The 26574-nt window shown below is 45.2% G+C and overlaps 1 protein-coding gene across 1 annotated transcript in view; it reads left to right on the top strand.

The window, feature by feature from the left end:
- LOC116892821 (E3 ubiquitin-protein ligase parkin) overlaps positions 1-26574 on the top strand; it is a 415671-nt gene that overhangs the window by 217319 nt on the left and 171778 nt on the right. Inside the window, exon 3 of the mRNA XM_032894706.1 lies at positions 5219-5368. Coding sequence (XP_032750597.1) covers positions 5264-5368 — 105 coding nt within the window. The 5' untranslated portion in view covers positions 5219-5263. The remainder of the gene's footprint in view (positions 1-5218; positions 5369-26574) is intronic.

Here is a 26574-nt window from a genome sequence, read left to right on the forward strand (position 1 = left end):
ATTTATCAATGACCTACCACAATTCCATAAATTTTACACTGAGGAAAACATAGATATTCTGCTCTACTTAGCACACTCTCCATGAAGCTTAGAGTGGTGTGCTCCCAATAAAATCTGTTTGTCATGCCCCTGAGAGGTTAAGAGGAGTCTGTGGAAATGTGGGTCATATCTTGAAAGAAACTAAACAAGGCTGTTTGCTAATTACACGCCTAAATTATTTCCTTAGGGCATTAAGCTTGCTTCAAATACTATCACATTATTAGTTTTAGGTCAAAAGATTTTCTTACAAATTTCATAGAATAATGGTCTCTGTGTGTGTGTGTGTGTGTGTGTGTGTGTGTTATGTATGGTGTATATGTGTGCTTTGTGGTATGCGTATGTGCGTTGCTGTTGTTGTTATTGTTGTTGTGAGAATGAAACCCAGGCCGTCATTCATGCTAGGTAAGTGCTCTACCAGTAAACTGCACCCCCCAATTAAGAACAATTGTTTTTAAACTCATTTGTATAGATACACTTTTATTAATATCCATTGCTGTTATTTTATTAGAATTATTTAATTACTGAAACTTAATAGTTAGAGTCCACTAACTCATTCTGTTCTTACAGTGTATGCAAACTGCTGGTAAGCCGTCATTTGAGGTTCACAGTACAGATATCTATCTATACTATATCTATGGATGGATGGATGGATGGATGGATGGATAGACAGACAGACAGACAGTGAGAGAGATGGATACAGGATGGATATAAGGAATCTGCATAAAAATCACTTCAAAGGGACTGAACTTCCTCAGAATCAAAAAAAAAAATCTAACCAACCTAATTTCCTCCCCAAGACAAAGCCCCGCAGTGAGGAGAAACCTGTGTAGAAGAAGAACAGAGAAGGAAAGAGGATGTCTAGTTTTAAAAATGAGTGAGAAAACTGGAGGGTTGACTTGTACTGGAAACACTTGAGAAGCCAAGGCAGGAAAGCTACCTCAAGGTCAAGGCCAGCATGGACCCCAGTATGAGGCTCCATCTAATAAGCACAGTGGGCTAGAGACAGCTTAGTTATAGAGTTCTCATTGTATATATAGGTAGGTAGAGAAAGGTAAAAATACACAGTCCTTCAATTATATAAATCATCTAATCCTTCAATGAAATACCTCATTTCCTACACTAATAAATACATAGCTTACTTATATTTCCCAGAAAGCCATCTCCCATGAAAATCTGTTTATAATATGTAACCATAGACTGTGCCATTGACAACACACATTGTGTATACCATTGTGTATACAGATCATTAGCATGTACATAAAGAGGTTCATTCAGCTCTCCTGTCTTGTTTCCATGGGACCAGAAAAGTGAGGGAATAGAGGAGAACTTTAAATTTATATCCACAACCTACACCTTCTAAATTAACTAAGCCATTGAGTGGGCTCTTCAACATTCCCAGGTACTTGTGTATCAGGTGTCAGAACTGAACATAAGTGTGACAGAAGTAATGATTTCTTTTTTATACTCCCATAACACACACACATACACACACACACATACACACACACACATACACACACACACACACACACACACACACACACACATCCATACCTCATTCCAGTATATTCCCTCCCTCACCACCTAAGGGGAATGTATCACACTCAAACTTGACTCCTCTTTGTCTCCTACCAGGCAAGCAATCTGCCTGAAAGTTCTATCATTTCTACCTTTCCACATGTCCAGCTTCAGCCACTGACCCCCACCTCCACACCATCTCTGTGGTCCAGGCTGCCATCAGCACTCACACTGACTGCCAAAGAGCGCTCAGGCAAGCATCTCTGCTTCCTGCATCCCCTGTGCCCTTTAGAGTCTATTTTGAGTGTATCCGTCAGACAGATGCCTTTAAAACATCAGTCAAGTCATACCAATCCTCTGCTCAGAGATCTCCAAGGCTCCTGGTATCTTTTAGAGAAACAGTCCGAGTTCTTACAATAGCCATCAGGGACCCAGACATCCAGGATTCCCGTGAACCCTGTGCCTTCACTGTCTCTCCTATTTCCTGGCTCGCTCCATCTCAATCCCACTGCTCTTACAAGCATCGCTCAAACCAGCCAAGTATATATGGCCTCAGGACCTTTGTCCCATCTGCTATTCTGGCTGCAGAACTCCTTCCCTGGGGAGCCACAGGCTTCCCTTCACATCTCCTTCAGATATCCACTGAAGTGTACCTCGTCTGGAAAGCTTTCCCCAAACACTGCGTATACTCGTGATGACCGCCTTCCCCCAGGAGCCATCCTATCCTTCGTTATTATTCCCCTCGCTCACCGCCCACTCAAAACACTGTTCATGTTCATCTTTCGGCCTTTGCTGTGATCACCTCGTAGACGAGGACAGGGATCCTGGCTGTCTCCAGGGCTCCATCCTCAAATCGGGCCCTCGGGGGTATCTGATGGATACAGAGTGGACTCTCAGCAAAGGTTGCATAAACCAGTTAATAGCTTGGCAAATCCACTTCAGTGACCCGAGTTTAGAAGCCACGATGATCTGATAATGTCAGAACAATACCTTAGGAGCTGTGTGTTCCATGAAACTCAGTTTTTCTTCACGGGCCAAGGACACCACTACAGGGACCAGAGCTCAGACAAGAAGTCAGGCATACAACGTTCCCGAAGCAGAGAGCCCCAGTTAGTTTTTGTCAACCTGACGTGAAACAGAGTCAGCCAAGAGGGAACTTCAATGGAGGCTTTGCCCTGATCACACTGGCCTGTGGCCATGTCTACGGAGTGGATGTTTTTTAAATTGCTAATTGATATGAGAGAGCCTAGCCCAATATGGGGTGTGCAATCCCTAGGCATGTAGGCCTGGACTGTATATGAAAAAAAAATCTCTGAGCAAGGCAGAGGAAGCAAGCCAGTGAGCAGCATTCCTCCCGGGCCTCTGCTTTAGTCCCGGCCCCAGGCCCCTGTTTAAGTTTGTTTTGAGTCTGGTTTCCCTAGATGATGGGCTGTGACTGGTGAGCCACATAAGCCCCTGCCTCCAAAAACTGCTTTTGGTCAGTGTTTTTATCACTGCGACACATAAGCATATGGCGGTCTCTGTGGGGAACAGCCTAGAACTCTGACAGAAAAGACCTCAGGGTCTGGTGCCCCAAAAGGGTACTAAGTAAATGATGTAAGAGGAGATGGCTTCTAGTTGTCCCTACCCCAAACCCAGACAATGAAGAAACCCCAAAGGCACCAGTGTATGGATTTGCAATGGCAGCAGAGGGGAGGGGGGGTATCTCACTGAGCCTGGTCACCTTCTCTTCTGTTGCAAAGTGGGCTCAAGACAAAAGTGAAGTGGGCATCTCCTGGGCCTTCCCAAATTATACTGCCAGACCAGGATCCCATCAAGAAGGGACATTTCACCTATCTCCTGACTCCCAGATTAAAGGGCCCTTAGGGAGAAGGGAATAAAGGCAGAGATTTCAGAATCCTCCCTGCCCTAAGGGTGTCTCTCCAATGGTAAGTAGGCCTGGAGACTGTTCTTCGATAGGTGAAGGACCTGGTGCTATAAACCTAGGCTGTGAAAGGAAGGAAGGGATATCTTTAGAAGTCTCTCTCCCAATAAGAGTACTTCCCTGTGCACATGAATGTGTTGCATGTACACACACACACACACACACACAGAGAGAGAGAGAGAGAGAGAGAGAGAGACAGAGAGAGACAGAGAGAGACAGAGAGAGACAGAGAGAGAGAGACAGACAGAGTCAGAGAGAGAGACAGAGAGAAAGAGACAGACAGAGTCAGAGAGAGACAGAAAGAGAGACAGAGACACAGAGAGAGAGAGACAGAGATAGGCAGAGAGATAGAGGCAGAGAGACAGAGATATTGATTGATTGATTGATTGATTGATTGATTGATTGATTGGTTGATTTTCTGATCTAGCCCTATCCCCAGGCCTTCTCTCTCCCTCTCCAGACCCCTTTCCCACCCATCTTCCCTCTCATTCCTTTCTGCACCTTCTCTCTGGCCCAGCAGAAGTCTATGTTTGCTTGCATTCCTGTTCAGGAAGCTTTGGATGCACCATGGGGCTGGCCTGGTGTCTTAGTTAGGGTTTCTATGGCTGTGAAGAGACACCATGACCATGGCAACTCTTATGAAGGAAAACATTTAATTGGGTATGGTTTACAGTTCCGAGGTTCAGTTCATTATCCTCATGGCCGGAAGCATGGCAAACACAGAGCTGGAGAGGTAGCTGAGAGCTCTACATCTGGATCCACAGCAACAGGAAGAGACAGTGGCCCTGGTCCTGGCCCTGGCTTCAGCGTCTAAAAACCTCAAACCCCACCCCCAATGACACACTTCCTCCAACAAGACCACGCCCCCTAATAGTGCCACTCACTGTGAGCCACTGCGGAACATTTTCATTCAAACCATCCTATCTGGGTTCTCCATCGCAAGTCTTGGCGCTGCTGAGGGTTGGAGTTACAGAAACCATGGTGTTGGCGGGACTGAGGTAATGGTGTTGGTGCGGCTGAGGTAATGGTGTACGTGCTATGGCTGCTCAGCCTTCTGTGTTCTAATGAAGCCAGTGGAAAGAGAACCAGGCAGAATACCAGGCGAATGCTCTTTGACTGGCAGTCAAGCCCACCATCAACCTGCAGGTGGTCAACAACTGTGAGGTCTGTTTTCTTAGTGATTATGAGACCCCATCAAATCTGGAATAGAAACATGCAAATATATTGCCTTAAAAGACTGATCACACTAATCATTTAATACATACATATACATCCTAACAGTTAGAGTACAGCTTATGAACACAGTGTCACAGAACACTAGATTTGGGTGAAAAAAAATATGTTTTCTAAAGAAAAATATGTTAAATATATACATCATTTTCCCCCTGGGTTTTCAGGAAAAGTTTTTTGTACCTCAGGATAACCCCAAAGTCCTCCTGCCCCCTACCTCCCAAGTGCTGGGATTACAGGCATTTGGCACCATGCCTGGCTATGAACTAGTTCATTTTGTGTTTGAGTTTGGAAAACTTTCTCTGTGCTGGGTCACACCGTTACCCCCATATCCTCATCCTCAAATCCCCCACTATCATACACTCCCACCCCCAAAAGTGAACCAAATTGAGAACACAATCCCAGAGTCCTTCAACTGGGAGCCTCAGGCAGAAGTAAGTCATTTGAGACCTGAGACCGCTCTGTCTCACTGTACAAAGCTCACCCCTTGCCTCTGGCTTCCTCCAGTACAACAGGTACCAGCAGTATGGTGCCGAGGAGTGCGTGCTGCAGATGGGAGGTGTGCTGTGCCCCCGTCCTGGCTGCGGAGCTGGGCTGCTGCCTGAACGGGGCCAGAAGAAAGTCACCTGTGAAGGGGGCAACGGCCTGGGCTGTGGGGTGAGTACTGACCACATCCGGTGGTGCTTGGTGGTGTGCGCCTTCCTTTTGTGGGTAAGCTAGGGCCGCCGCTTGCATTTTCCTTTCAGGCTCAGATATATTTGAACTGATTACAGAAAAACAGATTGGTCTTTTTCTTCATTCCTGTGTGGGACTCGACCTATGAAAATGTTTGTATTTATTTTGGAAGGAGGAGTTGTGAGTTATGCTGGGATATTCGGCTCTCTGTTTATTGGGATGTTCGTTTTAAGATGCGCGAAACCCCCACACCAGACCTTTTCGCTTTCCTTGCCGTGTTCAGTTGATGCAGGGGGCCAGAGAAAGTCTTCTCAAAACCCTCAGAGTAAAAGTGGAGGAGGACTCGAGTCCGTGTCGTGGTCGTCGTCTCGTCATCCCATCGTCCCAACATGTCCCCTCCCCCTCCCCTATCCCCAGAGGTTTAGTCGTTTTGCCTCAGTGTCTCAGGAACTAGGATGATGAGTGCAGGGAAAACTCAAAAGCACACTTCGAAACAAAGTTACTCAGGGCTGATGGCGCCTGTTAGGGAAGAAGGAAGAGGAAGGAAAGATGTTCTGAGAGGTCAAAGATGAGCTGAGCAGATCCCACACACACCTTTGTCTATCAAGGGGAAGTTTGTGCCAATCCCCTAACCTTTACTAAATTAGAGGTTCCAGCGACAACAAATGGCTACTAATGCTGATATTAAATCTCAAGCAGGCTGGGTAGGAATGTGTGCAGTTTTACAAGATGCTATTGATCGTGGATGGGAAACATTTCTTTTAGAATTGCGGGCTCATGAGGAGCTTTCAGGAGGAGGGTACAAGTTAGCCAAGTCTTAGTGCCCAGGCCTAACTCTTGGCTAAGTCAAGCTTGTGCGTACATTAGCGTCTGTTGTTCTAGTGAAGCCTGTGTGTGTCCTGTGACGTGCCTCACAAAGCCAGGGTTGGGCAGCAGAGGAAGTAAGAGTTGAAGGAGAGTGAGATATCGTGATACCCCAAAAGGAAAACAAACACACAAACAAAAGTTGCCCCAGGGTTAATAATCATAGTCATGGGCAAATGAAGACTCAGGTAAGTGTGATGTCCTCAAAACCTGTGCAAATCAAGCCCCACCCCCAGCCTTGGCCTCCACCAGGCCCCGCGTAGTCCACACTGACCGTGGATAGCCTAAGGTTGGCTGTCACAGTTAGGGATCAGAATCCTGTCAAAGACTTTCTTTTCAAGTGACTTACAGTCATTTTAGACTGATGGCTAATTTCATATGTCTGTCTGCTGTTATCTGAATGGTTCTGCCTAAAAAGCTGCATTTTAATATGACTTCATGAGGCAGGCGATTTCTTTGGCCTGGTTTTTACCATGTTTCTTACATTCCTCTGAGAGCTTTCAAGGTTTTACGTCTTTTGTATTTTGGAAACATTCATTCGATATTTGTGTATTTGGTCAATGTTGTTTAAATACAGTGTGGTATCATGAGTAGCCTATATATTTAAACTGCAAATCCTGAGAAATTACTTTCTAAAAAAATTAATACATTTATTTAATTTGAGGATGACTTGTGGGAGTCAGTTCTCTCCTGTAACTGTGTGGTTTCTGGGGGTCACACTGAGAGTCATGGACCTGGTGTGGATCCTGGAGGTCACACTCTGAATCACGAACTTGGTGCCAAGTGTCCACTGAACCATCTCCCTGACTTGGGAATTTGCTTTAGAGGTCGTTTGAATGGCTGCAATGCCTTTGGGTTATGTGAGAACTTGACTTCAAGGGGGATGGCTATCATTAAGCGTCCCTTTGTCCTTAAGAAATCTGGGTAATGTGAATCTTTGTTTTAATTTGACTTGTTCTGTTTCGTTGTAGAAGGGAGTAGAATTGTTGGGTTGATTCATTAGCTGGTGTCATGTAACAAATAGCCCCACAGCTCCTCATTTCTTAGGACATTTGTTATGTCCCAGAGCTTCTAAGGGTCTGGAGTCACAAACACAAACAAAGGCTTTGGCTGGGAATTGTGCCTCAGGGTGCCATGAGGTTGCAATCAGAGGGGAACATCCCTCTGAGAGCTTGACTCAAGCAGAGAGACCTGCTGTAGGATGGCTCCTCGAACCATGTGTTTGGAGGGAAAAAAAATCTCAGTTCTGCCTTGGCTGCTCCCTGAAGGCATGGTCTCTCACCACAGTGCCCTGTTCTCTGCTGTTTGTCTCCAAGACGACAGCTAACCTTTCTATGAGCACGTGACCCAAGTGAGAGGACAAAGAGGGAATCCCACCTGTGGGATCTAACCCTCCAAGTCACTCACCATCACTTCAACTTGAATCTACACAGGAGATCCATGCTATCCTCAAAGGGTGGAGAACTAGGCCTTAGCGTGAAAGAAACTAGCAAAGAATCTGTGAACGTATTTTTTTTTCATCTTTATTAACTTGAGTATTTCTTATTTACATTTCGATTGTTATTCCCCTTCCGGGTTTCCGGACCAACATCCCCCTAACCCTCCGCCTCCCCTTCTCTATGGGTGTTCCCCTCCCCATCCTCCCCCCATTACCGCCCTCCCCCAACAATCACTGTGAATGTATTTTAAACTAGCATCACTTGTCACTTGCAATTTGAAGTTGAAAGGAAAACAAAGCATAAAATGAATGTACAATGGTTTAATTGATCTCTCCTCCCCTCTTCCCCACTCCCACTCCCTTCTGCTGCAGTCTTTCTATTCTCTCCAAGCTTCCACTGGTTCTCATATCTTTAGCTTCTTGGCAGACACAAATTGACCTCATCTTCACCCTTTGCTTCAGATGCCCAACTTTCAAAAAAGGACATTAACCCAGTCAGTTGAAGGACTGAAGAGATTCCATAACGCCTAAACAGGAGCTTAGGTTGACATTTTGATTGCAAGGCTGGTCCTGTCAATGACTAATCACCGTAAACCCCTCTCTTCCAACCTGTACTCCAGAACAGCCTATGTCACAGCAGCCAATAGAAGACTAGTGTGAATTCTAAATAGAAAAGTATAAATTAGCTAAAATGGCATTTGGTGCACAGTAAATACAGACATATTTAATAGGTTGTTGTGGTGGTTTGAAGGAGAATGGCCCCCAGAGCTCACGTATTTGAGTACTTGGTCCCCAGCTGATGGAACTGTTTGGGAAGGATTAGAAGATCTGGCCTTGTTGGAGGAGATGTGTACCTGGGGGTAAGGGGAGGGGATGAACTTTGAAGTTTGTAAAGCTTACAACAGGCCCAGTCTCTCACTCTCTGCCTGCTGCGTGTGGATCAACTATTAATTCTCACCATGCCTACCTGCCTAAAGCCACACTCCCTACCATGATTGTCATGGGCTCACCCTTTGAAACTATTAGCAAGCACCCAATTTTAAATGCTTTCTTTTATAAGTTGTCTTGGTGAAGGTGTGTCTTCATAGCAATAAAACAGTGACTAAGATAGTCACCAAAGGCTTCACCAATATCCATTACATCACCTGTGCATTGAGCTCCAGACTAATCAGGCTAATCAGCTAGTCACATGACTGGCGGTGCGTGCCTGGACCAATGTGTATCCATGACTACTACTGTGTATAGTTTTCTGTGGCATGCATGTTGGAGTCGAGTTATGGTTCTATGTCCTCCATTCCCTCCCTCTCAGGAGTACGTGCGGGGGTAGGGGAGCTTCTTCGAGCATCTTAGTGTTACAGCTTTCTTGATCAAGACTTCCAATGATCTTCAATAAGACAGCTCTCTGAGATGATATTAGTTTGTGCATATAACTTTATTCAGGGCGGGCTTGTACGCATACACTTACTTCAGGGTAAACCAGGGCTATATATATGAACCTTGGAGAGTAGGAATGACTCTCAGGGTGAAGATTTCATTGACTGGGGCTTAAGGAATTAGGGATTCCTCATTTGCACATATCCTCGCCCATTGGAAAATGAGATCCCCTGACCCTTTCTGTCTTTCTGTCACTGAGTTCACCAGATGCCAAGGAGCAGTGAGGATCAGCTAACATGCTATTAGAAGGTTTTCTGTGATGGTCCAGGTCCATCTGGCAATAGCCCGGCAGACCTGGTCATGGCAGATTCGTTACTAGGATAAAAAATGATTCAAAAGAAGATACCACTTCCTAGGATGCGAGTTGAAATTTTGTACTGATTATCCCGCCCCGTATTCCTGCCCTGAGTCTACATTCTTCTTCTTCCTGGTAAAGTCATGTGTTTGAGGTTGTGTGGAGTAAATGAATGAGGGAGTAGCTCGAGTAATGCAGAAGCAACAGGAATAGAATGGAATTGTCTTCCACTCAGTGATCCCAGTGTTAGAACTGTTTCCCTGACCTCACAAAGATGCCTTGAGAAAGTGTTTAAGTGCTTTCACGCACTTTTACAACAGAGAGTCTTAATAGCACTCCTAGGATTTAATGCCATGTGTAGAGATCCGCAGAAAGTCCATCCAGAATACGGAAGCACTACAGAAATCGCTTATCAAAGGCTCCCTGGGACACCAGACAGTGAGTTTGTGCACGCAGCCATATGACATCTCTTACTCTTGGGAGCACTCTCTTACTTCTGGGAGCACTGAGATTTTAGTTTCCACTGAGCACAGAGTATTTATATTTCACCAGGACTCAAGAAAGTATATATATGGATCAAATAACCTGATCCCCATTCTGAGCTAAACCTTTGATCGTATTTGGGCTATGGCTCATAAAAGCATTAATTGACTTCCTGAGGAATGTCAATGATGCACTGTTCCCTGCGGCCTTCTCACAATGCATCAGAACTACCTCACTAACTTTTATGACTCCTATGCAAAATGTTGACATGTTTAATACTGGAAAATAGCGGCCAAATATGGACCATCATAGTCACTGACCTAGAAGGAAAAGAGCTGTGAGAGTCAAACCTCCTGTGTCCCCGATAAACCAAACATGTTTGTCTTATTTGGTGCTATCTCGGACTGGAGTATATCTGAGAGACTTTTTTTGAATAGTAACTGAATTTTTAATGAATCCTTTTCTGTTTTAAATTAGAAATCCAGAAACAAGATTTAATATCAACCGGAAGGAAATCAAACAAGAATAAGAGGCCTGTAAAACCATATTCTTTTTTCAAATGTATTTTTATTTCACTTGCATTGGTGTTCTGCCTGCACATATGTCTGAATGAGGGAGTTTGATCCCCTGGAACTGGAGCTACAGATAGCTGTGACCCGCTGTGTGGATAGTGGGAATCGAACCTGGGTCCTCTGGAAGACTCTTAACCACTGAGCCATCTCTCCTCCTCTTAAAACCCTATTCTGCAAAGGATATGAGAAGGAATTTCTTTAGGCCCTCAACAGTCACCCCTTTCTTTAATAGACAATGCCTGCATGGAAAAGACCTGGGTTAGAGGGTGACAGTGTAGCATGTGCCTTGGTCCCTCATCAACACAGGCCCCTCCTGAGTCTTCTAAAGCAAAGCTGCCTTGCACCGCTTTCCTCAGAACCGGTCTTTAAAATCGCACAGCTCCAAGTTGTAAACACTGCATCAAACCTAGATCCGTAGACACATGCAGAGTATGGTTATGTTGTATCTGTGGTGAAAATCAGGGACTTTGGACTTACTGAGGATTTTAGTGAGGTGAGAATCAGACCCTTCTCATCTGTCTTTGTGTAGGGAAGGAGTCAGTGAAGATGCAAAGATTTAAGTTATGATTGAATTAAAGCTCAAATTAGCCAATAGGATATAGAGCCCTTTAACAATACGCTGAGTTTAGAAACAGAAAGGCAACAGGCGTTCAGTGTTTGCTGATGTGAGGGCTGGGGGACAGATTTCTTTGTTCTTCCTTCTGCAACAGGCTCTTCTATATCCCGGGTTAGCCTTAAACTCAATAGGTAGCCAAGGAAGCCCTCACCAGAGCCATGGACCCGTGACATCATGCCTGGCTTCCTTTGCTGCTCTTTAAGGAGATCTTGGTTTGTTTTTATGAAAATACATAAATTATAATGAAATATTTTGTCAACTGTAATGGGTTCATTCTTTCTTAAAGAACTAGAGTTAAAATCAAGACTCCACATGGATGCGGCTTGCACCATGATGTATTCAAGGAGACACCAGACAAGATGAGCATTCGTCAGGATGACTAAACACACGCCATCAAGCACGAAACTCCAGGCTCTGCCACACCGCCTTCGCCATAAGTGCCCGAGCCTAAAAACATGCCCCAAGTAGAACCATGCCAAGGTTGATATGTTAATTTTAAATCCATAAAGCGTTTCTCATCAAAAAGCCTTTATGAAGGAAAATCAATGCTAGGAAATGTCAAAAAATATGCATTCCTTGTTTATTTGACATGTGTCCAAAAATCTAATTTCAACTCCAAGATTGGCTCATTTGCAGACTGGAAATAAGTCTTGCTAGACTTTCTGCCTGCGAGACAGCTTGGAGTGCAAAGATAGAAAGCTTCGGGGAGTCTTTATTTTAATTAAAGAAGCCGTTCACAAATGTACAAGCAAGTTCCCGCATACCGTTCCTCTGCAAAGTGTTTGTCAATTGACAAATGTTCCTCGAAAGACGGTGTTCTGCGATTTGAAGTGTGTGTTTTATAATCCAGCACCGATCTGACCGTCCTGCTTGTCTCCAGTCAGTGTTTTGTTTAAATAAAGGCAAGGATCACTGTTTGGATACGAGCTACCTTCTGAGGAGCTCCTTGCCGAAGGCATGGTCCCCATCTAGGGTTGCTGTCGAGGGTGATGGGGTGGCTGAGCAGAACCCACGTCAATAGAAGAGTTCGTAGCTGAACGGGGGCGTTGGAAGTAGAGATTGGTAGCTGGAAGAAAGTCCCTTGAGCCATCCTTTTTGAAAATAATAGCTTGTTCCTAGGCAACCCTCTTCCCTCTCTTTCCCTGCCCTGATGTAAGCTGCTTTTCTCCACTCAGGGCAGGCGCAGAAGTGACGAATGTCATCATGCGACTATGAATGGATAGTACCAACACAGTGAGCCTAGACAGACAAACGGACAAAAACCCATTCTTCCCTTGCACCTTTCTTTTCCATGTGTTTCATCACAATGACGAAAAACTAACACAAGGATGAAGTCATTTTATCCTTTCAAAATGTTCAGTTCCAGCTAGGAAGTCGTGGTAGTCACAAGTTACCGAAGACCCCTGGTCTCACTCCATGAGCTACGTCCACTGAAGACGACTGAATGTGTGGGGTTACTTTGATGGTGCTCTGACCTCTCTCTACGTTATGTTGCTCAACATACATGTACACTGCCGCTTACATCCAAGCTCAATATAGTCAACAGCTCAGTTCCTTACAGTAGCCCCACTCTGAGTGCTTAGTGGTCACATGGGGCAGGTAGCAGCTGTACTGAACATTATAGACACGGACTATTTTTGTTCTGCTGGAGAACGGTGGGGTACCCATCCCGGGAGGTAGCTTTGCAACCCTGAAACTTCCTGTCTCTTGACTCTAAGCACTTTGTTCTCTGCGGTTGTGTTTAACAAGAGAAATCTGCAGTACAAGAATACAGAGCAGGCCAGGCCCCGTTCTGTGGGCACCAAATCCCAGCACTCAGGAGGCAGAGGCAATTTTACCAGAGTTCCAAACAACTTGAACTGCATAGGGATATGGGGTACGGGGTGCATTTTGCAAACCAAGGCCCATGCAACACGGGTTCTTGAGGCTGAGGTGAGGAAATGGGGAGGGGGGCAGGATTACAGAACAAGTGCAGATTGAAAATAAATTCAGCCAGGTGGAAACCAAAGAAATGTTACTTTTCTTTGGAGCCTGGTAGGAATGCAATGTGAAGAACGCAGGTCTAGCAAAAGGAGTCTCTGTGTTTAACATTTAACCAGGAGAGGAACAGGTCCCTGCATCATTTGATGGGTGGCGTTTCTGGTTTAGGTTACCATCAGACGGTTTGGTAAGCTCCAACCTCAGCTTCAAAGTGTGTTTGGTGGAGGGGACACACTGCACAGTTCATTGCGAGCCTGGCCAGCTTCTGAAACCTGTTCCAACAGAGGCACTCCCTCTCTACCAAAAGTGTCCCAGAACCAAGGTGACTCCATTTTGCTTTTCTTTCTTGATTGGAAATGAAGTGGTAGATGCATGGTCACATGACTAGCAGCTTAACCATGGATTAAACTGGAGCAGGGAACTTTACTTTCTGTAGGATTAGAAGTTTCTGGTGTGCAAGCGTTCAGTTTCCTGAAGCAGTAGAATGGGGGAAGCGCATCTTAGTCCCACAGCCCAGGAACGGGCCTTTTGTGCACTGCATTTTCCAAGACAGGTGTTTCACGAAACAACTTGGAGATTCCAATCATTCCCTTCATGGTTTTTTATGCAAAGTGCTAAGTAGCATACCACTGGTTATAATGAGCTCGCGAGATCTCAGACTCAAAGCCAGCAGGCCTGCATGTTTTCCCCTTAGTGGAGAACTGATAAGTGATTTTCAAATCATATGCTATGTTTGTACTCTTTCTTCAGCATTTCATATGCATACAATGCATTTTAATCATATCCGCCATCTCCAACGTTCCACATGCCTCCCTTGCATCCGCTTCTTTAATTTATGTTCTCCTCTGGTTTTGTTGTTCTGTGCCTGCATGTGTGCCTGAGTGCCTGCATGTCCGCGTGTGTGTGTGTGTGTGTGTGTGTGTGTGTGTGTGTTTGTGTGTGTGTTTGTGTGTGTGTGTTTGTGTGTGTGTGTTTGTGTGTGTGTGTGTGTGTGTGTGTGTGTTGTGTGTTTGTGTGTTTGTGTGTGTGTGTGTTTGTTTGTGTGTGTGTGTGTGTGTGTGTGTGTGTGTGTGTGTGTGTGTTTGTGTGTGTGTGTGTGTGTGTGTGTTGTGTGTGTGTGTGTGTGTGTGTGTGTGTGTGTGTGTGTGTGTGTGTGTGTGTGTGTGTGTGTGTGTGTGTGTGTGTGTGTGTATGTGTGTGTGTTTGTGTGTGTGTGTGTGTGTGTGTGTTGTGTGTGTGTGTGTGTTTGTGTGTGTTTGTGTGTGTTTGTGTGTGTGTGTGTGTGTGTTGTGTGTATGTGTGTGTGTTGTGTATGTGTGTTTGTGTGTGTTTGTGTGTGTGTGTGGATGTGTGTGTGTTTGTGTGGATGTATGTGTGTGTGTTTGTGTACAAGTAGGCCTATTGAATCTAATTAGTGTTGGCCATATGGATGTAGTGGTAACCACTTGGGCATACTCATTCTATCGAAGACTTGTCACTGAAGAAAACTGCCTGTCCCTCAAAGTTGTTGACAATCTGTAACTCCTCAACCACAGAGCCTTTCTACCACCCATGCTGGGCTCTTGAGTCGTGGATCTTGTGCAAGCCATCATAGTTGTAAAGAGTTCATGGGTGCACCATGCCCATCATACCCAGAAGACACTCAAAACCAACCCCCTGCTCCTCCACCCATTGACTTTCCCATGCCTTCATCAGTCATGATGCCCTGGGTGCCAGGTTAATGTTATAGACTTCCCATTTGGGATGGGGCACGCTACCGTCACTTCTCAGCACTGCGACCAGATGCGGGTCTCTATGATAGCTTCTATATGCTGCAAAGAGAAGCTGTTTTAATGAGTGGTAGTTATACTAGTCATGAAAGCTTGTTGCTGGGCATGGCTCGGGGCTCAATTGCATTTCTAAGAGTTCATTTCTATAGTAAAAATCCTTTTAATTCTCAAACTGTTATAGACATATTTAATGGGTTTAAGATCAATTCTGGAAGATAAGATGCACTTTCATAAATTGACTATGTGTGGTGAATTACAACTCACAGTCAGAGAGTCCCTATTAAATGAATGGCCTATTCCAACTTTTCACTGGATAGGTTGCGGGGAACAGAATATCTTCTCACGGTGGATATATCTCTCATAAAACACAGTGTCAGATATTATGGCCATCACAAAGGGACTGTTGAATTGAGAGATTTGGTCTTACTTTTTATATTTGAACAAATCACTTCCACACAGCAAGAAGAAAGGTCACACGGCTATAGCTTGAGCCCAGTCAGCTGGAAATGCTCCAGAGCCTACTTGTAAGACATGGGTGTGAGTCCTCCTCACACCCATATATGTATATATGTATGTGTATGTATATATATATATATGTATATGTAAATATATATGTATGTATATGTATATACATATATATATATATGGCTTTTATCCTAAGTCCTTTGTCTTCTGTTGGTAGGAGCCCCCCACAAACATGCTATGTTTTCCCTGACTTTTCTCCTGTTCTGTGTTTCATTCTGCTCACTCCAGGACACACACCCCCCACTCCCCAACTCCTCCCACCCCCACCCCCCACCCCCTACCTCCCCACCCCCACCCCCACCCCCCACCCCCTGCCCCCCAACCCCACCAGCTTCCCTCCAGCCTGTTTATCCCACATCCTCCATCCTGCCTGCCTTCCTCTGCATCAGATTGCTTGCCCCACCCGCCCCCTCTCCAGCTGGGGATGGGGTGGGGGATGACCTCCTGATGCTCATTCTGGCTCCTTCCCTCACTCTTGTCTCTCACCTCCACACCCACAGGTAACAGAGTGAGACCATCAGAGCTGGATCCTTTGCTCTCGCATTCATTATTTTTATTGTGCTAAATATAGATGGCAAATTTTCCCATTTTAATCACGCAAACGCTCAAGCTGGTAGAACTGAAAACATTCACAGCGTTATCCAGGTACAGCAGCTCTCTGATGTCTCTTCATCCCAAACGGAAGCTTATCAAACCACACTTCTCATTTCCGTCTCAGCGAATTACTCCAGTGTGGGTATTTCATATCAACAGGGTCACAACTGCGTCCTCCTGCTCGTTTGTCTTAGCAGGGGTATTTTGAAGCTCTCCCACATTGTTACTGTGTGTCAGGCCCTCATATAACCAAATACTGTCCCACAGTAGGCGCATACATTGTATCATGTAACATTTCTTTGTTGCCCTTTAACTTCTTTTTTCAACTAGGCATAGTCCTTACTCTCTCTGGATCCAAATTTAGGCAGAATCTCTGACTCTATTCTCTTTCAGTGGTTTAAAAAAATCAAGTGTGGGGCAGGAGAGTTGGGGGGTGGGGTCGGGGTGTGGATACCCAGGGGGTCCCACCCACTCAGAGGAGAAAGGGAGAAGGGATGGGGGAAGGATTGTGGAAGAGGGTGACTGGGAGGGGGCAGTGAGCAGGATGGAAAGTGAATAAGTAAAAAAAAATTTTTTAATCAAATTATAACAAAATCACAAATAGTTCAATGTTATTTAAATGGCAAAAATCAAAGTATGACTTGATAAGGATTTTAAGAAGTAGTTTGCTTTAAATTCTACAAGAATGACACATCTCAAAGAATTCTTATTATTAAGGAAATTATTAGATAGTTAACAAAGGAATACTTTAAAGGATTTTATAAACTAAAAATGAAATAAGCCTAAAAACAAATCGGAATCACTTCAAGTCCCAATCTGCTTAAAATACCTTTTCACAAATAACAAACTTGATTTAATATGTTAAATCTCCTGCCACTGCATTCAGTAGAGGGACCCAACCCCAAAATGGGTCCAAATGTAGTTGTTTGTCACTCTGAGGACTCGTCAAATCCTCCATGAAGCGTTGACTCTACTTGCCTTTCTCCAGATTGGCAGTTCAGTAACAGCCCCTATCTCTCGTTTTCCTCTAAGATCTAAAGAGTATCTACTGCAGCGATAGCCAGGTTTGATCTTAGAAATCTAATGCTGGAAATCAATTAGCCTTGAATGTAAGAAATTGGTGCCCATCTATTTCAGCCTCCTCTTGGGCTCATCCCTCCTAAACAAAGCTCTCTGTCCATCGTTGTGTGGTAGAGCGGTAACCTCTGGCCCTTCAGTGAGAGCAGTTCTGCTGGAATTAGGCCTCAGGGACAGGACCACAAAGGTCCATCCGAGGAATATCGGAGAGCCATATGGTTGTGGCTTTGAGGCAGGGTCTTAGGTGTCTCAGGCAAGCATTGAACTCACTCTGCAACTGAGGGTAACCCTGAGCTTCGGGTCCTCCTATCTCTGCCTCCAGAATTATTCTCCGGTTGCAAGTATGTGGCACCATATCTAGGTTCAAGGCATTGGAGCTTTGAACCCGGGGCTTTGTGAATCCAGCACTCCACCAACTGAGATAAATCCCTACCTCCTCACAGAATATTCTCTACCACACTCATTTTCAGTAGATAGTGACTAAAAAAATTAACATTTTCACTATTACCACAATGGTTAAATATGGTTTTGACTTACCCTGTGACAATGAGTAAGGTGAGTCTCTGTCCTTCCTGTAGATTATTTTTTAATACACAGAATTAAATGAAAAGAGTCAAAAATAAAATTGGTCCTCATAGAATTATAAAATCATATCTGGATTATTATTATTATTATTATTATTATTATTATTAACCATTAAAGGTGGTGGTTTGGGTATGGAGGGACAAGGGTATGAGTGGAGGTTTTTATTTGCAGTTTAAAGCCTTCTCTAACACAGGTTTCCAAACATGTAATTAGAATATTTTTCCTTTATTGTAACATAAAAGACTACTGTTTCTGAGATGATGAGCTACAATTTTTCTTAATTAAATGCTGAAATATATACTAAAGGAACTTAATAATGTTATGTGTTAAAAACACAAGCAATGGGGCCTGAGAGAGAGCTCAGTAGGTAGGAGCATTTGCCTGTCTGCTGGCCTGAGTTCTAGGCTCAGAACCCAGAGCAGAAGGAAAGAACGGCATGCCTGAAACTTGTTCTAAGACTTGCATGCCATGGTACCAGTACAATTCACACACACACTCACACACTCACAAACACATGCACACATACATGCACATGCTCACGCATACTCTCATAAACACATGCACACATCCACGCACACACAAACACACACACAGTAATGATAATGACACAAGCAGTGTTGTACAGCACACTAGAGTGACTACAGTTCATAACTAATTATCTCTTTTGTAACGAACTAAAAGGAAGGAAGGAATTTGTAGGCTAAGACATGGTCAGTCTCAGGAGATACAAAGGCTAGCTACCCTGGCTTGATCGTTACACAGCCCTCGCGTGGAGTTATCATACAGTAACAGTACACTATGTACAATGGCTATGCTGGTCGTACGTTCTAAAAAGAGCAGGAAAATCGCAGATAGACAAAGGCAGCCTGGCAAGTAACTGCATTAGGTAGACCCATCCACCATCCTGAAAGAGTGTTTCCTTTGGGTTTTACTGGGGGTCAGGGGGTGGGGAAGAAACATGTGCTTTGCACTGGCAGAGGCTGAGGTTGTAGAGACCGCATCCCCCAACCTGCCCACTGTCCTCAGCCTGAGCAAAGTGCGCAGGTGGCCCGGCTCAACATCCCGTCAAGCTTGTGATCTGCATCAAGCACACCTCCCTGTCATACCAATTTAATTGAATGACATAGTTAAGAAAAATGGGAATGAAGTCTGCTGGGAGATTTAATTTACATTCTCAAAATAAGCTTCATGAAACATGTCATCCGAAGGATTGGGAGGCTGGATGCACGTAAATGAATTTCAATATTTTTGTGTCACCCTTAAATAGTTTAAGTAATTCCTAAATTATAGGAAAATACATCCCCATGATGAATGTCTGAATTCTAGGTATTATATTCTCGCTGTTATTTTGTCATTGCTGCTGCCGCTGTTGTTGTTGTTGTTGTTGTTGTTGTTGCTGTTGTTGTTATTTTTAATTTTAAGGCAAGGTCTCACTCCGTAGCCTAGGCTGGCCTGAAACCCACTAAGTCACCTATGTTGGCTTTGCATTTGCTGCAGCTTCCTGTCCCTTAAGAATCTCTGGTTTCACAGCATTAATCTCACGGTGTATCTAGCTCCCTTTCTGGAGCCTGGCTCCTCTGGTGCCCAGAACCCAGTGTGCCAAAACACGGAAGAAGCCAAGCAGCAAGCTCTCACTTTTCAGACCAAAGAAGGACCCAACATGGGCACATAGCATGGTCAACCCCACTCCTTGTACCAGAAGACAGCTCTCCACATGCTCCCATATCTGGGGAAGCACTCAGCACCGTAGGAGAGCACCGTCCTCACACTGGCAGACATTCCAACCAGAAGGACTCTCCGTGCACTGACTCCTGGAAGTTAATACAGTTTTGTCCTTTGTTGTTTTTGTTTTTGTTTTTTTTTTTTTTCACCCTGCTGGTGGTCCCTGGAGCTTGGTGACCTGCTCCAGGGACCATGGCACCAATGTAGCCACTGACCTTCCTATCTGCTTTGCTTTTCACTAGAGCCAAGGACCCTGCCAGTTGGTTCCTCAAAGTTTACTGCCCCTTAGCCAGGAATGAAGAAGATTCTGTGGGAGGCGTCTCTGGCAGGGACATGTGAGCCTATTGCCCCAGGCTCTGACACACTCATCTGTACAGAAGCTTATATTCTGAATAGACTAAAAAACCAAGATGTTTTTTGTTTATTTCTTTCTTTATTTGTTTAATGCCCATTTCATAGACTTGTTTTGTAAAGAGAATATTTTTAAAATCAAGTACGGCTGCAAATCTGTAGGGTGAAGCTCAGGCAAAAATGAATGTACTCTGCCCACCTCCCCCTGTGCTTGAGCTGGGTTGGAAGAATCTTGAAGGAAGAAGCTGTTTGAGGGAGGCACAACTTCTGATACCCTCTGGGAGGTCATTTGTCAAGTGGGCTTGCACCTCCACAAAGAAAGCAATTTTCCTCCTTTCTCTCTGTAGAAAAGGGAGCTGGCCCAGGATGCTAGCTTCTCCCGAGTCATGCTTCCCTCCACACTCTTCAGGAAGAAGGTAGAGTTGCCCCCTCACAAGTTCTTCCTTACAAAGCCATATTGGCTATAGTCTCGTCTTACAGACAGCCCAGGAATTTGGCGTCAACTGATTTTTTTTCCCAGCTTTTTTCAGGTTTGGCTTTTAAATGACAGGCCCGTCATCAGACAGCCTCCCTTAACTCTTCCTGTAGCTACCTACGCAGATGATCTTCCTCTGAAAGGACGTCACAAACCATAAGGGATTTCAGGAGTTTGTGTTTTGTTTTGTGTTTGTTTGCTTGTTTGTTTGTTTTTTAGACAGCGTCTCCAGTCTTGAACTTGCTGTGTAGGATTATGACCTTGAACTTTTCATCCCCACCCCCACCCATCTCCCAAGTCCCGGAACTACAAGTGCACACTGTTGTGCCCTGTTTCTGCAGGGCCACAGAGCGTGTGTGCGAGGCAGGGTGCTCTACCGACTGAGCTGTGTCCTCCTCCCTAAAGAATTCCTCGCCAAATCACAAGACAGGGTTTTGCATCCCGCCTCTATGAATATGAAATATGCTTCTTCGTGTAAGCAGGCCTGCGTGCTGACATGGCCCTATCATTTGGAAGAGTTATGAGGAGGCAAAGCTCCTGAGCCAATCACTGCGTAAGTCGGCCTCGTGAGGGAATGAGCTGAAGTGTCACCTGTTGAATCTTTAAAGACTATAAAGAGCTCTGGACGGATGCCTCTCAGACAAGAATCCGGCAGTTATTTACTTATTTATCAATCTTTAGACCATCCCCGCAAGCGGCTTTGCACGCAGAGAGATGACAGCGAAGGCTGTATTTAGGAGACGACTGCTACTTGGAAAGAAATAAGTCTAAATCAAAGCAAGGCTCTGAAAGACCCTTTCCAGAGACACGGGCCCGCCAGGCCTTTGTGTGGGCAGCATTGTGCCCCTGTGAAGTGCAGGAGATATTTAATCAATGAGAAAGGCCGAGTGGAAAGACACGATTAAAGAGATAAGATCTCTGCTACCCTGAGTCTATTGACCCAGGAATCCACTTCCCACGATGGGCTGAAGGGAAACCACTTCTCATCTTGGATGCTGACAGATTTGTTTTTAAAAGGGTCTCAAAATTGATGTTTTGAGGGTCCATGCATATTATCAACTTGTTGTTCTAAAGAGACCAGAAACTGTGCCTGTGAGATTTCCCCAAAGCACCAAACTTCCATAAGGAACATGATTTAAAGAAACCACTTACTGGGGAGGTTTTTACTTTTCTGAGCACCACTTTAAACGCCATCCATATATAATCAGACACCAGCAGAGAGACAGTAATCTCAGACAGTTAAGGAAACCAAAACAGGAAGTCTCTGCTCACGTCCACTTACCTTCCCAGCCCTCAGAAGCCCTCTCTTAGGTAGAAATGGCCCCTGGTGCCTAGTGCCTGGTGCCCAGCCCAACCAGGTTTACTTATCTTGTGTCACTGATAGAATAGATGTGCGCTCCAGCAGGCTGGAAGCAAGCTCTTGCCTTCTCTGGAAATATCCATTGCCCCACCAAGCCCCCTTTTGACAAGTATTTGTCTTTTGGGCAGCTGACCCCATTCCTAAGTGGGAACGGAAGTCTGAGTAGCCTTGCAGGGACATATTAGCTCCAGGACCATTGCTATGCTACCATGGGTTTGAGGAGGCTCAGGCCTTTCAGCCCTTGATTGCACGCCTGAGTAAGTCAGCACACAAGCCACTGGCAATGGAGGAGAGAATGTGTTCTCCATTTAAGCCAGCTGAACAGGAGCTTCTTCAAGACAACCCCACCCCTCTAGTAGGCACGTGTCCCTGTGTAGGTAGTGAAAGAAAAATTATACAGATTTAAGGTTTAAAAATATAAAATTAAAAGAGTAAGTTTCAAAATCCAGACTCAGGGCTAAACACTGTCCAGGCAGGGCAGGGCCTGCCCTACAGCCAAGACTGACAGGCCATAAAGATACAGAAGGGTACCTCCCCCAGCTTACTCAGAGTCACACCTTAACCAGACGTCCTTCAAACCCTGATACGCCCCTAGCTTCTAAAATTCTGAATGCCCCAGTCAGCACGTACTCTTCTGCTGTGCTGTAATCTCACTGCCATGTTTGAATGAGCCAATCACTTATGGCCACGCCAGAAATTAGCCAATTGTGTGTAACCGTGCCAAACCCCCTAGCTTTCCCTATATAAACCCCTGACTTGAGTTTCGGGGTCGACACCTCTGTCTCCTGCGTGGGATACGTGTCGGCCCGGAGATCCCCATAATAGATCTCCATAATAAACCTCGCCTTTGCTTATTACATCCAAAATGGTCTCTCTGTGTCTGGGATCTTTCAGCTGGGGGCTCGTCTGGGATCAGTGTTTCCTGGGGCACGCTATCCTGAGACTCGAACTAGGATCTTTCAGTAGGCCACAGGTTTGTGGAATCCTCAGGTGTCATTCCTTAGAGGCTGTGTACACCTTGTTTCTGAGACATTGTCTCTCTCCGTGGTCAACAGGCCCCAGGGATCTGTCTGCCTCCACCCCTCCAGTGCAGGGACTGCAGAATGTAGCATGACCTGAGACTTGTACCGTGGCTGTCAGGGATCAATCCTAGGTCCCCAATGCTTTCAACCTCATGCTCACACAAATGCTTGGCCATTAAGTGGATTCCCCAGCCCCTTCATTTTCTCTTAATAGCCGGCTACAAAACTTAATCTGCTAACGATAACTGAAAAGAAAAAAGGTATTTAACAAGGACTTTTAGTATCAGACAAAACCATCTTCAGGTTGCAACCCATAATAATTCTTGTGCCCACTGTTACTGTAACAGCCACAGAAAAGGCTTCTCTTTGTTCTCCTCTAGCGAAATGGGCCTACTTTCTGTTTCCATGGAGTGTAGCTATTGCTTCAAGAACACGGAAGTTTACTTCTGGCTCCTAAGAGTCTGGAGCGGGGATGGCAGCTTCCAGTCTGTAGTGGCCAAGCCCACATGTCAGGAACAAAGAGAAAGGAGGACACTTCCGCTTTTAAGTCAGGTCATATCCAGAAGTCAACAATGTCATTAGATCCCGTGCGAAACCTAGTAAGATTGAGCGGGTTCAGAAACCCCAGCAAGTCTCATAATTGAGGACGGTAGGCATTTAAATCTACTCCCGTCCTGGAACAGGTGACCATGACACCCCATGGAGAGGATGGTGACAATCAGTCACAACACAGGGACAACACTTGAAGCTCTTCCACATGCAGATGAGGCATCCCTCACATCTCAGATCAAGCCAGTAGAAAGCATCTGCCTTTAGACCCAAATCCATCTCCAAATGTTTATAAGATCCTATCCACAAGGAATGAAGTGCATGAGTTACTTCACCAAAGGTTGTCTGAGAGTGCCTGTCTTATCAAACCGGAACACTCCCGGGAAGAGGATTCCCTCACTGGAAACTGCTCAAGTCTGACCCAGCCACTTTCTGCTCGGTGGCCCCGACCTTGGCTCCTAGCTGCCCACTTCATCCCACCAGCTGCCACCAACTCCGGGGTGGCCCCAAAGACATCAGTGATGGCCTCATCTGGATGTCATGTGCCTGTCTGAGATTTTTCCTAAACACAAAAAGGCAGATGGACATCGCGGGGACTGATGTCCATCACAGCCACATCTATTCTCTTCCCTGTCTATTTATCCTCAGTCCTCAATACTCTCTACTTACTTCCGGTCTTCCGAGGGTTTTTTTAATATTATCATGCAGGGGGCGACTTGTATGTGGCGGGGGTTGGGGGGGACACACCTTCCTCGTTTCTAACAGGACTGCTCATTGCTAAGCAATGACTATGCTATCTCTCCTCACATAAATACACATTCTGCCTTCCGTTCTCTCAGGCATGAAACAGTAAAACCTCCAGCTCCTAATCTTACCCTTAAAGCTGTACTCGCCCCTCACACCAAGGAGTCTCTTCGGTAACCCTCTGAAATGTATGCAGACAGAGTAGCACCCAGTGTCACCATAAACTGGGAGCAGAGCCACAGTTCTAGAAGATTCTTCAGTGGGCTTGACATCTTCATCTGCTGTCCTTTCTGTTCCCGTTCCCCATGCAGATGCTCTGCTCAGCTAGGTAGAACCACGCACACCCCAGATTAAAGCTTCCGGAGTGGCATATTGCACGCGCCATCTCGTGCCGCGCTCGGAGCGGCAGCACATCTGATTTGCATTTCTGACAGAAATCCTCAGAGTTCTTTTCTTCTCCTACCACAATCAGTGGAAACTGCGCTGTCTTCAGCTACATGCTATTCTAATAAGAAACATTCACCGGGGGAAATGTTAGTGTGTCATTTACTATACTTAAAATGAACTCTTGTAGGGGCAATCATTTATGCATTCTGTTTGCATTAATTGCCCGTCACCTGCGTGTAGCCCTGAGGTGGACAATATGGCCACATGACCACAGTGCCCAAGACACAGATGAATTAGGGGGAAGACAGGACACACATGCAGGGGATATCATGTCCATGTGGCAACACGAGATTGTGCTGAATAAGGTCACACAGGAATATAGAGTTGTCAGGACCTGCCCAGTCTCCTCCCACATGACGTTGAGCATGCCCAGGCTATGGGCATCACATTGTATGGACACTACTCCCCGATGTTTATCTGTGAGGTCCCCGGTAGGACTAGCAAAATGTTGCTGTCTGTCCATCCTCGCATGCTCACAGTCCACCAATGAGTCCGACGCACCGGCCATTATGTAGGTCGTCGTAGCACAGAGGAGAGGACTGGAACTTCAACTTTGAAGGTTGAAGACATTCTATGCAGCCATGGGATCAATAAGATTTCAGGCAGGAGACTCTCTGCCAGAGTTAAGGATACAAACCAGGAGACTACAGAAAACATGGCCACTGTATCCTGATGGGAGAGACAGCATAGCTAGGAACAGGAACCATGATCCATAGCCAAGAAGGGGAGGGAGACGGGGTCCTCCATGCCCCCATGGAGGCTGGAGCAGGACTTAAGTGTCAGGGTTAGACCTGAAGGAACTTCATGCAACTATGGAGGAGAACATTGAGACTCACCAGTGTGATCCTGAGTCAACATGTGATACTCCTAACACACTTACCAACCACACGTCCCTACCAATACCTTTTCCACACACTGGGTTGGAGGGTTTTTTGTTTTTTTTTGTTTGTTTGTTTGTTTTTGTTTTTTTTGTTTTTTTTTTTTGTTTTTTTTGAATTAGTTAAAATATTAGTTTTTCATCACTTCAATATTATCTTCCTCTAAAACAAATACCCAGGATGTGGGAAACTGTGATCACTCTTTTGTTTTAAGGTTAGTTTAGAGCTTGAATGAGTTTGTAACCCCTTGTGTTTGCTGAAGAGATAATGTGCCGAGCAGTATTTCTAGCCAATTTCCGTTACACCGCACAACTGGCTGCCTGTGCTCCTCTAAAAATAAAGTGCTTTGCATTTAGGATTCTTAAACAGTAAGTATTCCTTCTTGTTTGCTCAATATTAAACATGATATCGAGACATTTTTATGGATGAAATGATTGCCGCACAAGCATAAGGACCAGAGTTCAGATCCCCAGCACACGCAGAAGTCAAGTGAGTGTGGCAGCCTGCTTGTAATCCCCAAACATGGAGTTGGGGGTGGTCACTGGACAAGATAGGTAGACTAGCTGAATGTATGAGTCCTGGGCTCAGTGAGAGGCCTGCCTCAGAAAATGGAGAACAGTCGAAGAACAATCAAAGAAGACACCCAGTGTCAACTTATGGCCTCATCTTACATCATACATCTTACACTCGAGAGAGGGGGGGAGGACATTGTGTAGAAGGGTTTCATGTGTAAAGGTTCCCTAACTGGCTAGACTTGGCTCTTGGAAGGCCGAGACAAGAGGATTGGAAATTTGAGCTCCACCTTAGATTACATAGTGAAACCCACCTGGGTTACACATACTGAGACCCACTTGGGATACAGAATGAGACCCACCTGGGTTACACATGGTAAGACCCACCTGGGTTACACATGGTAAGACCCACCTGGGATACAGAGTGAGACCAACTGGGTTACACACAGTGAGACACACCTGGGTTACACATGGTAAGACCCACCTGGGTTACACATGGTGAGACCCTAACTCAGGTAGTAAAAATCTCCATGGGCAAAGCCTTTCAGGTGGTATTTGCAGAGGGGTTTTTAACAATGTTTGAGAGATAGTGATAGATGACCAGGGGTGGAGAGTGAGTGTTCCCCTTCTCTGCTAGGACATATTGGCACTGCATACTAGGTCTCAATGAGCACACACTGCCAAGAGGCATATAACAGACATTCTTTGTCCCCAAAAGTCTCCCGAGAGACTCCATCGTAGTCCCCTGTGATCGTCCCCCATCTTACCTTCTAAGTTGCTGTTTAGCTTAGACGTTTGTCCCTAAATCATTGTTTTGAAGACAACAAAGTAAGAGAAAACTCACAAGCTGATGTTCACCAACTCTAGATAGTTTCAAAGTCTCTACCCCACTCCCC

Source organism: Rattus rattus, chromosome 2 (assembly GCF_011064425.1).
Source record: "Rattus rattus isolate New Zealand chromosome 2, Rrattus_CSIRO_v1, whole genome shotgun sequence".
NCBI lineage: Eukaryota > Metazoa > Chordata > Mammalia > Rodentia > Muridae > Rattus > Rattus rattus.